Source organism: Pleurodeles waltl, chromosome 4_2 (assembly GCF_031143425.1).
Source record: "Pleurodeles waltl isolate 20211129_DDA chromosome 4_2, aPleWal1.hap1.20221129, whole genome shotgun sequence".
Taxonomy (NCBI): Eukaryota; Metazoa; Chordata; class Amphibia; order Caudata; family Salamandridae; genus Pleurodeles; species Pleurodeles waltl.
Genome location: NC_090443.1, coordinates 370,247,200 through 370,262,135, shown reverse-complemented (window position 1 = coordinate 370,262,135; position 14,936 = coordinate 370,247,200). Strand labels below are relative to the sequence as shown.

Sequence of the window (14,936 nt, the reverse complement as noted above, 5' to 3'; positions counted from 1 at the left end):
TCCTCAAATTCTCATCGCCTTGCATAATGGGCGCAAAAAAAATACAGCCTACTGGGCACTGAACTATGCCAGTGAAAAAACAGAGAATGCCTGAGACTCCGGGTTTCCCTTGGACAGAGCCCGGCAAATATCAGGCACAACGTGCACTTGACTAGGAGAAAAAGAAAAAAAAAAACTTACAGGTTTTCCATATTAAAAGCCTTGATAGGCTATATGGGGTAACCACCTGGGGCCAACCTTCCTTTGTTCTATGTGAGACATGAGGAGAAAAGAACCCCGAGCACCGGCCCCTAGGCAGCGGTGGTAAAAAAGTGCTCACTTGCGCGAGAGAGGCTCTCATCAAGAGCCTTGCAGCTCGATACAGACCCGGAACAGCAGATCGTCTGCTGCTGCTAAGTACCAGAGGCACAGCGACGTGCACGTGCTAATTACAGACCCACGTAGGGTGTCAGGGCCTCTGAAGCATGTGGTGCCTGGATGTGTTTCCACATGCTCACGCTGCTGTCAGAACCCAGCTGTGCCCTGGGAATCACAAAGTCGCGCAGTGCGAATCGGAACACCGCACTGCCCTCTGCAGGCACGCGGGGGCACCGCAGCGCCTGTCAGGTGACAGAGCCGCGAGTGGGGCTGAAAATGCCCCCGCGGCTCGCTGTGGAAGGAGAAAACAATTAGCGTGTCGCTTCAAAGTTTACGCTTATGTTAAACAGAGAAAATCAGAATTGTTTGACACAAGGAAGAAAAGGCACTGATCATCTTCTGCAGCAGGAAAGCAAGAGGAAGTGCCTGAGGAGGGGCATCAGGATATGGACTGTACACGATGTGGATTGGCTGTTGAAATTTGTAGATCCATCCCAGGCTTTTCTGGGAAGAGTTGTTTTTGCTTCTAACTTCTGCTGTTTATTAGAGAATGTAAAGTATAATCTTCGCCTCCAGTCCTGACATAGAATCAGGGTCACGTAATGAAATCAGTCTATTGAAGGTTAACTAGATTGCAATTGAAAGTATAGTCCAATATGTGATTGATGCAAAGAAATACAATTTCACACTAGCCAGTAAATAAGCGAGCAAAGGGTCAAGCAGCCCGACTGAATAAGTGCCACTGAGAGGTTGGAGTTCCTCAGCTTGTCACATCCATGAACCTTCAGCACTGCAGTAGCACTGAGTGGCAGGTTAAATTGTGCGAACAAGTATCTCAGAAACTCCTGTTTCACACAGTCAATGCCTTCCATGAATTGGTGGCCACCCTTTGCATGCTCTGGTGAAGCAATGAGACTGCTAGACCCACACTGTGTATTATGCCAGGACAAGAAATAATCCTGAATAAACAATTCTGTCACAATGAACAACTTACAGGAGAACGGTAATAATTATAGCGGTCATACATTTAAGTATGATTTCTTTTTTATCTATGTAGAGAAATGAAATCTATCTACAGTAACTGCAAAGCGTGTGACCTGTGACAATTTCGGGATTTTGACAAACTAACCAAGGGAAGTTCCAGGGAAAGGATTTGTTCATGGCCCTGACCCTTCCCACATTTGAGCATCCCAGTAGAGTTTATTGACCTCACTTGTGATTTCAACCTCTATAAGCTAACGGATTGCCACTAGGAAAAAAATATGTTTTAGATGGTCCAAGAACAACCAGTCAATTTTGTGTACTGAATCTTTGTTTTATTATTTATCCATATGACAAAAAATGCTGAATTGGAGTCAAATCCTTGGCGATGAAGAACTTGTGGCTGGATTTGACACAAAATATCTGTAAGGCAACATTTGATATAGGTTGAAACTACAGAAGCCTGGCTCAAGGTCTCCCCTGGACTTTGGTGGGAGGCTATCTGGGACAAAGCTTCTTGAGCAGTACATTAAAACACAGGGCATGTGTGAAGTTCTGGCCTTCTGAATAACAGAGTAATCCAAGGGGCTTTTACAGAAGGCTGCTAGTTCAAGAGCAATAAATCCAGCAACACCGGCCAAGGCAAAGGAAAATAAATGATCGGATTTCCTTTTATACAGTTGAACCAGTAGTATTCTTGAGCATATCCTGCTTTTAAAAGGTTGGGTCCACAGGTATGTGCAGCTAATGCATGTGTTTATGACCACACACAAGACTCAGTACATCTCCCTCAGTAATCTCACAGAGCAATGCCCACTAGGAAAGCCAACCGAAACAGGGCAGTTGCCATCTTGGATTCATTTGGGAAAGATGGCGGTCTCTTCATATGCAAGAGGAGCAGCATGCAACCTCACCTGGAGACACTGTACACCACGCATCCGCCACACCATAGAAATGAATGAAATTAAACAAGGGCATGGCCACAGACTGAGTACAAAGGAGGGCACTGGCTGAGGGGCTTCAGGTTTTTCAAGACAGTTGTATTTAATAAGATGCACATACAGTATAAGAATATTTAAGAGCTACTAATCTAGCATCTCCGCTATTCTACGTGATGCCGTTGTGTCTCAATTACAAAAGACGCCGGTTTATGGGTGAACTTTGTGTTCAGGTAGACAGTTTTGTCGGATATTGCAAATTTCTCATTTTTTTTCTTCATAGGCCTTTTTCTTCCAGGAGCAATGAGGCACTGCATTCACTAGAACCTTAGTACATGAGTACTCACTAATAGTTATTGAGTGTTGAATTTAGTTGCTTATTCAAGATTTTTACAATAAATATTCGTGAGTTGGATTTGCACTTTTCTCTGCTATTTCCTCACAAGTTTATCTGAATACCAGTGAAGGGCTGAACTGAGAAGAGGCGAACAATAAATACTGTACAATACAAAGTCTGTTTGTGCACAATAATGTTCAGGAAAGAAGAGGAGTTAAATTTACCAGACAATTCCTCAAGGAGATAAGGTTTTCGACTGCACGAGCACATAATAACAGTCGAAGAGGCGCTTAATGTAGCTTATGGGAGTTACCGAGTTTAGAGGCAAGAAAATAAAATTATTTAAAACGGGAAGGGGCACAGCAGTAAGGGGGTGAACGAAAAAGGTGACGGGGTGGACAGTGGAAACATTTAGAGTCCATGTAAAGCGGAAAAAAGCCATGGTTAAAAAATAAGCTACTGTAAACAAATTAGAGATGGAAAAGCATACGACAGACGTGTTGCAAAAAAGACAAATTGCAGCAGCAAAGGCAACAGCAAGGTTGTGCGAAGAAGAGGTTGGGTGAGATCGCAAGGGCAATGAAAAGGACTTCTGAAGATTGAGGTAACAAGGGGGAAAGAGCAGGAAAGTAGACTGAGTTTTAGAGGGATTTAAATACAGTATATGGGAAGACATCCATTACTTTATAGCTAAGAAAAACGCAAAGAGTTGTGGAGGCCTGGGAGTGAAAGAAAAATGATGAGCTGGTGTTATCAGAATGGAGATAGTGAGAGATGCTGAAAGACAACATAATAGCTGTCAGAGAAGATGTGTAAATTGAGTAAAATGGAGGCACGGAAAGGCCTCTCAGTGAGTCGCGAAATAAAGTGTAAAAGAAGCAGAATGCGAGTGTACTCCTAAGATATAGAATAAGCTTGACTAGATGGAAACGATGGTGGCCAAACACAGCATAATACCAAAAAGGTGAAAGAAAAGACCAGAAACGGTCCGGGTGATCTACAAATACAGTGGACAAATGAAGAAGGATTGATAAAGTTGATAGCTTGCAGAAGCGAGCATAGCAGAGATAGTTAAGAGACTGGAAAAAGAGCAGTTGCCTAGGTTGGGCGGGGTGGAAACTGCAGAGGATGAAGAGGGCAACTGGTGTCAAGTAATGCTGAGACTTGGTGAAGCAGCGTCTTCAAAGAGCGTAGAGAGAAAAGGAAGGATAGAGACAGGATGAAAGCTGGAGAAACCAGGTGCAGACGTTTAAGAAGTAGTAAATTAATGTTTAAAAAAACTCTATGGTATTTCCCCCCCCCCCCCCCCCCGACTGCTGAGCCCTTTTTTGGCTATTTGGGATAGTTCGCACTTAGGCCTTCAGAACTTTCAGTCCACATAAGCTATAAACGCCATATTTACGTCCTTTTTTTCCAACATCCTAGGGATTCTAAAGGTGCCAAGAGTTTGTGGGTTCCCTCGGAGGAGACCAGGAAATTAGTCTAAATACAGCGAAAAGTTCTTTTTTTTTTTTTTTAAATAAAATGGGGAAAAAAGGGCTGCCGAAGAAGGCTTGTGGTTTTTTCCCTGAAAATGGCATCAACAAAGAGTTTTCGGTACTCAAATCACCATTTTCCCAGCTTTCAGGAACAGGCAGACTTGAATCAGAAAACCAAATTTTTCAACACAATTTTGGCATTTTACTGGGACATACCCCATTTTTATTATATTTTGTGCTTTCAGCCTCCTTCCAGTTAGTGACAGGAATAGGTGTGAAACCAGTGCTCGATCCCGGAAAGCTAAACATTTCTGATAATTAGACAAAATTCTAAATTCAGTAAAGGGTCATTTGTGTAGATCCGACAAGGTTTTCCTACATAAAATAACAGCTGAAATAAAAACATATTGAAATTGAGCTGAAAAAAAAAAAAGCAATTTTTCTCCATGTTTTACTCTAACGTTTTGCTGCGATGTCGGATTTTTTAAAGCAATATACCGTTACGTCTGCTGGACTCTTCTGGTTGCGGGGTTATATAGGGCTTGTAGGTTCATCAAGATCCCTAGGTACCCAGAGCCAATAAATGAGCTGCACTTTGCAATGGGTTTTTATTCTATACCGTGTATACAGCAATTCATTTGCTGGAATATAGAGTAAAAAATAGATATCAAGAAAACCTTTGTATTTCCAAAAAGGGCACAAGATAAGGTGTTGAGAAGAAGGGATTATTTGCACATCTCTTAATTCCAGGGTGCCCATACTAGCATGTGAATTAAAGGACATTTCTCAAATAGACATCTTTTTTACACACTGGCTTACATTTGGAAGGAAAAAATGTAGAGAAAGACAAGTGCAATAACACTTGTTTTGCTATTCTGTGTTCCCCCCCCAAGTCTCCTGATAAAAATGGTACCTCACTTGCGTGGGTAGGCCTAATGCCCACCACAGGAAACGCAACATGGGCACATCACATTTTTACATTGAAAACTGACGTGTTTTTTGGAAAGTGCCTAGCTGTGGATTTTGGCCTCTAGCTCAGCCGGCACCTAAAGAAACCTACCAAACCTGTACATTTTTGAAAACTATACACCATGGGAATCCAAGATGGGGTAACTTGTGGGGCTCTCGCCATGTTCTGTTACCCGGAATCCTTTTCAAACCTCAAAATTTGGCCAAAAAAACAAAAACACTTTTTCCTCACATTTCGGTTATATAAAGTTCTGGAATCTGAGAGGTGCCACCAATGTCCTTCCACCGAGCATTCCCTCAAGTCTTCCGATAAAAATGGTACCTCACTTGTGTGGATAGGCCTAGTGCCCGCGACCGGAATAGATCACACAACGGTCAATGTTGGTCCTTACATGAGGGCAACTGTTGACCCTGGGGTGATTCATTCCTGACGCAGGCACTATGTACAGCCACTCAAGTAGGGTAGTGTTTTTATCAGGACAGATGGGGAAACACTGGGTGGTAGGAATTTTGTGGATCCCAGCATATTCCTGTAGTTTGTGTGATAGAAATGCAAGAAAAAAAAAAAAAGAGTTTTTATTCAACATTTCAGCTTTGCAGGGTATTCTGGGTAAGAAAACTTTGGGGAATCCACACAAGTCACACCTCTGTGGACTCCCCTGGATGTCTAGTTTCCAGAAATGTCTGCGTTTAGTATGTTTCCCTATTTAGCTGCTGAGCCCAGGACCACAAACACAGGTGCCTGCCTTACAAAACCAGTTTGTTTTGTGATAGAGAATTTTAATGTCTCCACAATACAATTTGGATGGTGGAATTTGGGGCTGAACTAAATTGAGGAGCTCTCAAGAGAGCACTCTCTCTCTGTCCTTGCCTCCAGATACACCTGCTCCCTGGGTTGGGCTAAGCCGCTATTGTCCCGTTGCACAGACAGTGCTTGCGAAGGGACAGCAGGACTGTCCTTATCACCTCCCTCATAATTTCTGGAAGAGGAGTTCTCGAATGGGACTCCTCCGACTGAAAAATCACTCCCAGAGTCTGCACCATTGTCCTATCCCTCAGATGCTGTCTCAGGCTCTGATCCTACGTCAGAGCTGTCCTCTAAAATCCGAGTGAGGGCTTGAGCAGCAGTCATCCAACGAGATGCTGCCTCTGCTACTGCTAAACTATGGCTCTAAAACACAAGTCCACGTAGGCAGTCACAAAATTGTGGGTGGGTGTGGGTGTGTGTGTGTGTGAGGAGATACGTGCAACAGTAGAGGTCACCTTACCTTTGCTTTTTCCCCTCAATCAGCACGTTCTTTCAAGACACTGAAAAAAACCTTGTTGCACACCAATTGTCACAGTCTTTAGCACCTCTAGCGCCGAGTCCAACAATCATTATTGGTGCTCCCACTCACATGACCTCCTCCTCTGATTCCCTCACTACCACCCTGCAAAAGTGCCATTCATCTCTCCGTAGCACCCCCCGCACATACATTTCATTTGTATTATAGCGCAGGTAATGGCTGATTTTACTAATGTACTTCGCTATTTACATAAAATACAGATTTGCTCTTTGCAGTAAACCTTCTGCGAAAACTTATGGCGTCAAAACTGCCACTAGACAAAAGTCTGATCCTTTCGTAGCAGAAACATAATCACAAGACTTACTTGACTTTTTCATTGCTGCCTAAAAGCTACAGTTGAAACGCGTCAGTTGAAGTATGTACATTGCTTTGAAGACGCACGCTGCAACAGCAAGACAACTGGTGGCGAATATATATATATATATATATATATATATACACACACATACATATATACATACACACACACACACACACCTATCTATATAGATATATCTACAAAGATGTATGTATATATATATATATATATATATATATATATATATATATATATCCAAAAACAAACAGTTGCAAGCAACTTCACCACCGCACTCCAGGAGGAAATTATTTATTTTTATTGCAGTCAGGATTAAATCACCATCCTTCACCACTGACGCGTTTCGACCTACTGGTCTTGATCACAGTAACTTAGTCCTATCTATATTTTTTTTAGTTGTGGCCCCCAGGAAAATCATACAACTACTAAAAAACATGATTGCCCCCGCAGGGGGTTGCCCTGCTCATGGGCGACCACCTGTCAATTTTTTTTTTATTATTATTTTTTTTTTTTAAATGTAGCCCAGGGGACACCTACCTTTTAAAAAAAAAAACCATATATATATGCCCCCAGGCGGGGGCCACCCGTTTGTTGAGGGGGCGACCCCATCCAACCTAAGTGAAATCCCTTGTGTCTAGTGGGGTTTCCTGGCCCTCAGGAAACCGGTTGAGGAAGACCTAGTTTGAAAGGGGAGAGTCTACTCTTTCAAACGCGGCCTTCCCGAACGTCGGGAAGGCCATTTGGGGCTCTTTTCCCCCGCTGGAGCAGGAAGAGGCCAAAAGGCCACTTCCTGCTCCGATGGAGAAAACAAAACAGTGACGTCAGCATGCCACGAGGGGCGGGTGGGAGCGGGGGGAGGCACGGAAGATCTTCTGTGTCTCCCAGGGTATTTTTATTTTTTAACCCCCTCCCTGGTGTCGGCCACTGGTCGTGACCGGCAGCAGGGAGGTAGAGTAGGCATCGGCCAGTGGCCGACGCCCACACTGTAGGGGTCAATGAGGATCAGAAATGTTCTTTTGTGCAGAATGTAGCCATGTATGACTAGTACATATCTGCAGATATTATGTAATTCACTCTGCTTTCCTACTTGCCCAAGAGCAATCTAAATCAAACACTGTAATTACACAATAAACAATTAATCTAACAATATGAAATAGTAACATGCTAGATGTTGTGCCCTCTCACTATACTCGGGATACGATTATAGTACAAGTGGACACACATAAGCTCTACAATACTTCTCATCAATATGTATTGAAAATGAAGAATCAATCCCATAACGAAGAAGCTGTACACCACGGTCAGATCGTGCTGCCACAACCCCATCAAATGCTGCGAACATCAACACTTCAGTTTGAACTTCACTGAGCACAGATTCACAGCATTTATGAATACTTTCAATGATCTTTCAAGGTGGGGACACAAATTAGGATTTCGGTAAACTCAAAGAATATGAGAATTACTCAACTTATACATCCATTACTTGCAAGTTCATTGCACCAGAGTTCAACCTTAGATAAGTCAGCAAATACCCACCTATTAAAGGTTACAAGTTTGTACCGTTCTTTCACCTCCACCTAGCTACAGGTGAAGGCTTTTAGGGGTATCTATACCCCCATGTCAAGCCTTTGGCCATGTCTGAGCACAAGCTTTGCCAGGGGCACCTTACAACAAATCAGAGCACAGTACTGAGTCACAGGGAATAAAGAATGCATGACCGATCCATACGAGGATGATTTTTAAGATCAGGAGGCTAGCATTTCCTCAATAGTGCTCTACGAACTCAACATCTATAGCAGTGCTCAATCACAAGCACGAGCAAGCACTACAGATGCCTCAGAAGAAACATCAAAACGCGTTGTGCATTAAATTTAACAGACAGCATAACATTCATTTAATTATACAGGCAGTATAAAAACAATTACCTCGTTGTTCAGTATTAATGATGACTTCTCGTTTTTCTTACTGAAGAGAAAAGAAATCCAATTTTACTTCATGTACACAACAAAACCTGGTGCTCTTTCTTTAGAAAATTCGACATGTAAATTGGTGGTAGAAAAAGGAAGTTAGTCTGGATATTTTGTTAGTGACGAGCATTTGTTTACGGTGTGTAACGGAGTTTTGGACAAGTCAGAGACTAACGATGATACTCACACTTGACAGTCTACATACTGAATTATGATGGAGACAATCTCCCTTTCCTTCGAAAGCACTTGTAGCATAACCTATGGTGAAGTGTTGGAAACTGGTTATTCAGAAGCATCAAAGTAACTTCTGGGCATGGCTGCTGAGGTGCAAAGGGAAAGTTGTGTCACTGCAGGGGCGGTATACATCACATTGCACAGTTGTGATATTTGGTGGCAATCTAAGCACAGATGCCGAGATCTGAATTCAAATTAAGCTTGCACTTCCCTTTCACACACTAGAGCAGTGGTCTTCAAACTATTTAATGCTGCGCTCCTCCTCGTGAAAAAAAAAAAAAAAATCATTGGGGACCCCCTCAAATTTTTTCACAATTATTTTATTAAACTGGCAATGTTTAAATATGTCTAGACTTATTTAAACATTGCAGTTAAGTTCTGTTACCGATTTAAAATTGCAATCAAATACGTGATTGCCAGACATATTATCCTGTTCAGGCAGACTTACGAACATGTAAAAGGATCCAGTGTGATTATTACAAATGGATGTGAGGGGTTTGAAGAGTATTTGGAATCCCTTACCTTTTGACACCTCTTCCCAGCCAGGATATAAATGACATAAGATACAAGTGATGGCTCATTACAGAGTGGCTAACTGCCACTCACTAAAACAAAACACTGGTGTAAGTATAAGGCTTCTTTTGGCAAGAGCCTGGCATGCCCCCCTCACCCCCCCAAGGATCAACTGAGGCTCCCCTAGATGGGCCCGCCCCTTAGTTTGAAGACCCCTGCACTAGAGGATATATGGAAAACCTTCTCATACCATCGCCCAAGCCACTGGAGCATTCTCCCATTGTACCAGGCCTTTCAGGAATTTTCTGCATGCAGAGCTCATGGTAGCTGCATTTGCAATGCATCAGGGCTCACATTTGCTTGAGTTAGTGCTATTAGCGCTGTAAACTCCTAACCGGACTTTTCTTGCAACATAAAATGAAAGAAAAAAACAGAGGCGATCGCGCTATGTAAAAACCAGCGCGATTGGGCTGAACTTGAAAAACAAAAAAACAAACAATCGCGCTATATAAAACCCAGCATGGTCGTGCTGGGTGAAAAATAAAAAGACAAAGTAGTGCAGAAACCAGGCTGAAAACATGGAGCCTTGTATGTTTTCAGTAGTTGGCCAGTGCGCTCGAGGAGGGCTAAACACCAGAAAAGGCATGACGTATGCATGCCTTTCACTAATTAAATCAAGCGTATTTTAAAAGGTAAGCCCACAAACCAATGAGTGACACGTGTGACATGGCTGTGGTTAACGGATCAAAGAGAGATTACAAAAGGGGTGGAGCACTTGTGTGCTCGACCCTAAAAATCAGCCCTTCCATACTAATCACATTGATCTTCATCCAATTTATTAAAAGGAAGCCCACTTCAGGTGTTCACCCTGCCGGTAATATGGCCCCAGATCCTAAAGAAACAAGATGCTGAAAATATAACATGTATATTATACAAAATATTAAAGTGATAAAATATTAGGAAGAATTAGGTAGAGAGTGGGTGAAATCTCCAAAAAGCTTTAAGGAGGCACACTTGACAATAGGTGAGCAGTACCGAAGTTGTGCTTGTATTTAATTTGGCTTATGAAAATATAACATCGTGAATCCATGCTGTCTCAAGAATCAAGAACTGTTTGTTTGCTAAAGGATTAACGCAACCTTATGCCAAACGTCGAGATTTGGATACACATTTTGAAGATCTATTAGAGACTTGTGACATCAAAGCATACGATTTAGGTGGTGAATATAGGTATAACTGCCACATATAATTAAGGACATTCATTTCGATATCTTTTTCGTCAATTAGATTGTATTTTCAGGAATATATATATATATATATATATATATATATATATATATGATATTTGTTGCGTTATTATATGTCTGTTCTTGATTCAGTCTGTTGTTTATATGTTGTCTTGATTGTGGTTGGTGTGAGTCTATGTTGTGTTGTTACTTATTAATATGATTCTGAATATATGTGATATATTTGTTGTTTGTTCTACTTTTGATATATAATAAAGGTTGAGTTTTTATTCTATTTGTATTGTATAATCATGGTCCTTTTTTTGTATACTAGATAGGAGAGTTGCTATTGTTGTAATTTACACTTGGCAATAGGTAACAGCACTGCAAGTGGCATTTCACGCTTGACTCCCACACAAAAATAGAGTGCTAGCTGCATCCTCCTGAACTAAGCTCACTAACAGTAACCAGAAAAGCACGCTTAACAGAGGGAAAATCAAGTCGAGTACGAGAGGCAGCAACATAAAATTTACTCGTAAAAGATGCTGCATAAAGTGCTGAAGCACAAGACACTCGCACAAAGATATGGTATAGGCAAAACAGGGCTGAAAGCTTCATTCATACAGCATTAACTTTCGCCATGAAAGCTTCTCAGATACATATATAACACTGTATCAGGATCACAAGCTGTACAAAAACAAATATTTTATCAAAGAAACAGTAGTCAGGAAGTCTTCACAGCTGCCTGCTTACTGGACAAGGAGATAAAACCCAGGACTGGTGAAAAGAGATGGGGAAAGAGGGAAGAGAATGAAAACGAAGGAGATTTATTAAAGTTTTTATTCAGAGTTTCAACTGAAACACCCGACGATGTCTGATGGCTATGCCAACTTGCTCAGCAGCAGGTCACTAAGCGACCACACCCAGAAAAGGGTTACTACAACAGGACACCAAGCACCTGCACCCAGCTACAGACTATGATACCATTCTCACCAGGCATCACCGTATCCAATCAAAGATGATAAAACCATGCGTCTGCCAATGAGGTGGAAAGATCATCTACATACCTCGGAACCATGCTTGTCCCAAGACCTTTTTCACTAATAAGCCAGTGGCACAGCCACATTGACAGTAGCGAGGTATGCTGGAAGACTTGCATATCTCTGCAAATCTGAGAACCAAATATAGGCTAGGATTCTCACTAACTTATACGTTTGGAATTGTTGTTCTTTTATCTTTGGTTTATTTTTCTTTGCCAGTGGTTTTACAAATATGATTATTCTAATTCATGCTGTTACAATAGTTTGGTGTTAGGAAATGCGCATCTTTATAATATCTGTTTATGTGCTGATTTGGGTTTGGTCTGAAATGGGTAGGCCCCTCTAACTCCATGCAAACTCGGTGACAAATCTGTGGTTCTCCAAATGCCTTTCTTCCAATGTGTGCAGCCCAATGTTATGTATTGATTATAATGTTGCGCTGTTTTACATATATTGTTCTATATTTTTATAATGTACTGCCATGCTTGTAGACATCCTCCTAGTGTTCTAGACTGTGGAACTTTGGTGGGAGTTGTTGAAGAAGCGGAAACTGGAAGAGAAGTTCAGGATGTCGTTGCGCTTATATTTGGTGTTCCAGTGCAAAAATAAGGCTTAAAAGAAGACTGCTGCTCCTGGGTATTATTTTACAATTTTGGCAACAACTTCTGGAAAACCATCAGACCACACGACTTATCCTGTGGAAGGGTGCAACTTTACTGGATCACGGAGAATTGTCTGCTGTTAAAGTATCATCACCTCAACTTATTGACACTATTCTCATGCCCACGTGGTGTGACTTCTAAGGATCCTGATCTATATTGGCTAACAGGTAAGCCCAACGCGTTGCCAGTTAGACAGTGACAGTACTAATAATAATAATAATAATAATAATAATAATAATAATAATAATAATAATAATCTGGCAGCATTTTTTGCCTCCAGAAGCATTCTGTGGTGAGCTGGTAACGCAAACATTTTATGTGCAGGTCTGTCTGCGTGTTCCCCTGTGCTCTCAATCACTGAAGGATTCCGCAGCGAGAGCACATGGTGCGCTCACTTTTGATGGCCGCCTGACATGAACCTACATGCTGCCATATTGGATTGGGCTTACAAGGTGGTACAGTGTTATCCAGGGAGAATTCACGCTGTACTTTCTTACACTGAATTTAATGCATGGGATTGATGGTTTGCCTTCATTTGAATTGCAATGATGTTGGAAGACTGATCTTTCCATCTTTTGAGACTGTCCCCAGTTTATTTTAGCCTACGTCAGTACTGTGGAACTTCTGTGAACTATTCCTCTTCGTACTTTTGGTCGTTCCACATGCATTAGTCATAGAGTTCCCATAACTTCTTGTTGTTCCCCCTCAAGCGTTTTGGCCACCTAGGGGTATACCTTTCATGAAATGGTTTGAGTGGAAATCTTCTTTCCTTAATCAGCTCTTCAAAGTACACCCTTCAAGATTGACAACTCAGAGCTCATATGTCTGTAAGCATCTGTTCGAAATGGGGTCTTTAGCTGGCAGTGGGTTGTACCCTGTCCAAATAGGGACCCTCACTCTAGTCAGGGTAAGGGAGTCACACACCTTAGATAGCCCCTGCTCCCCCCTTTAGTAGCTTGGCTCTGGCAGTCAGGGTTATCTCAGAGGCAATGTGTAAAGTATTTGTACATACACACAGTAACACAGTGAAAAAAAAAAAAAAACACTCCACACCAGTTTAGAAAAATAGCCAATATTTATCTGATTAAAACAAGCCCAAAATGACAAACATCCAACATACACAAGCAAAGATAAGAATTTTCAAAGATTAAACTTCAGTATAGAGCTTAGAAACAGGATAGCTACAACTGGGGCTATCATGACGTCTTGACGGAGTCGTTCCCAACAGTCAAACGCCACTCATGAGGGAGTGCAGGCAGGTCACAGAGTTGCACGGACCCCAAGTAAAGCACCTTTGAAAATGATTAAACAAAGATGTTGCACGGAGTCAGGGGGGGGTAGGCATCGCAGGAACCGGTGAGGCGACAGTTTCTTACTGCTACTGGGGAGGTGAGGCGTTGGTTCCTTACGGTTGCAGGGGAGGTGAGGTGGCACCGGTGGCGAGGCGTTGGTTCCGAACGATCTGGTGGGGGGGGAGGGGGGGTGATGAATCCACCAAATCAGTGGAAATGGTGACCCAAAGTCCGGCATTATGTTTGGCATTGCACCATCAACATGGCATGCCCATTGATTTCTTTGCATTTATAAACCTTGGCAAAATGCCCCCTTTTTTTATAACACATTCCTGGCATGCCCATTGATTTCTTTGCATTTATAAACCTTGGCAAAATGCCCCCTTTTTTTAATTTTTTTTATAACACATATTTTCTGTGACACAGCAAGAACGTGAGTTGCACACATTAGTTAGACTACCAGATCTATAACACATTAAGGGCCTTTTCTTTTTCGATTCCTTTTGACTTTTGTTGGATCTGCCTGCACTGTTGATTGACACATCTGCAACCTATTCTTTAGAATCATGGGAAACCGGCATTTGTGCCATATATGATGCAGTATTCCCTGTACCAGCTGCTAATTTCACAGTCTTGTTCAAAGTTAAGTTTGGCATTGTGAGCAAAACCTGCTGAGCCTTCCTATTGTTTGTGTGCTCAACAACATGTTCTCCAATCAATTTGTCCTCAAATTCCTTATATTCACAAGTGGAAGCTAATGCCCTTAATGCCCCCACAAAACTTTCTATCTGACTGATACCTTCTACAGAACGTGTGATTCTCCAAAATTACACTCTTATGATATTTAAATCTTGCGTCAAGCATCTTGAAGGTGGATTCATATTCATACTCCACATCTCCATCTCCCAACACAATCTGATGCTGTAAGTCATTTAGAATCTTTATTCCCTGTGGGCTAAGGCAATGCCTCAATGAGGCATACTTTTTCTTGTGTGTAAAATCGTTGCCATCTATGGCTTCCATATAAGCCTCAAAACCCTCCTTCCATTGTTCTAAATCAATGTTAGGATGGTCAGAACTGGGAATAAATGCGGGCAGAGGTACTATGTCTTTTTAGAAAGTCCTGTTATACCTGCTAAATTTCCTCAAGAAAGATTTATAATGGTACATAACATTTTTCTGGGCGTTTTCTCTATGCTATACATTAATGGCTAAGAAAACAAAATGTTCTGTATATACATAGTGCCTTATTTTGAGTTCTGCATCACTTATACCGTGCT

General features: G+C 41.8%; 1 protein-coding gene across 1 annotated transcript in view; it reads right to left on the bottom strand.

The window, feature by feature from the left end:
- ABCD3 (ATP binding cassette subfamily D member 3) overlaps positions 1–14,936 on the bottom strand; it is a 217,195-nt gene that overhangs the window by 133,652 nt on the left and 68,607 nt on the right. Inside the window, exon 2 of the mRNA XM_069231477.1 lies at positions 8,648–8,687. Coding sequence (XP_069087578.1) covers positions 8,648–8,687 — 40 coding nt within the window. The remainder of the gene's footprint in view (positions 1–8,647; positions 8,688–14,936) is intronic.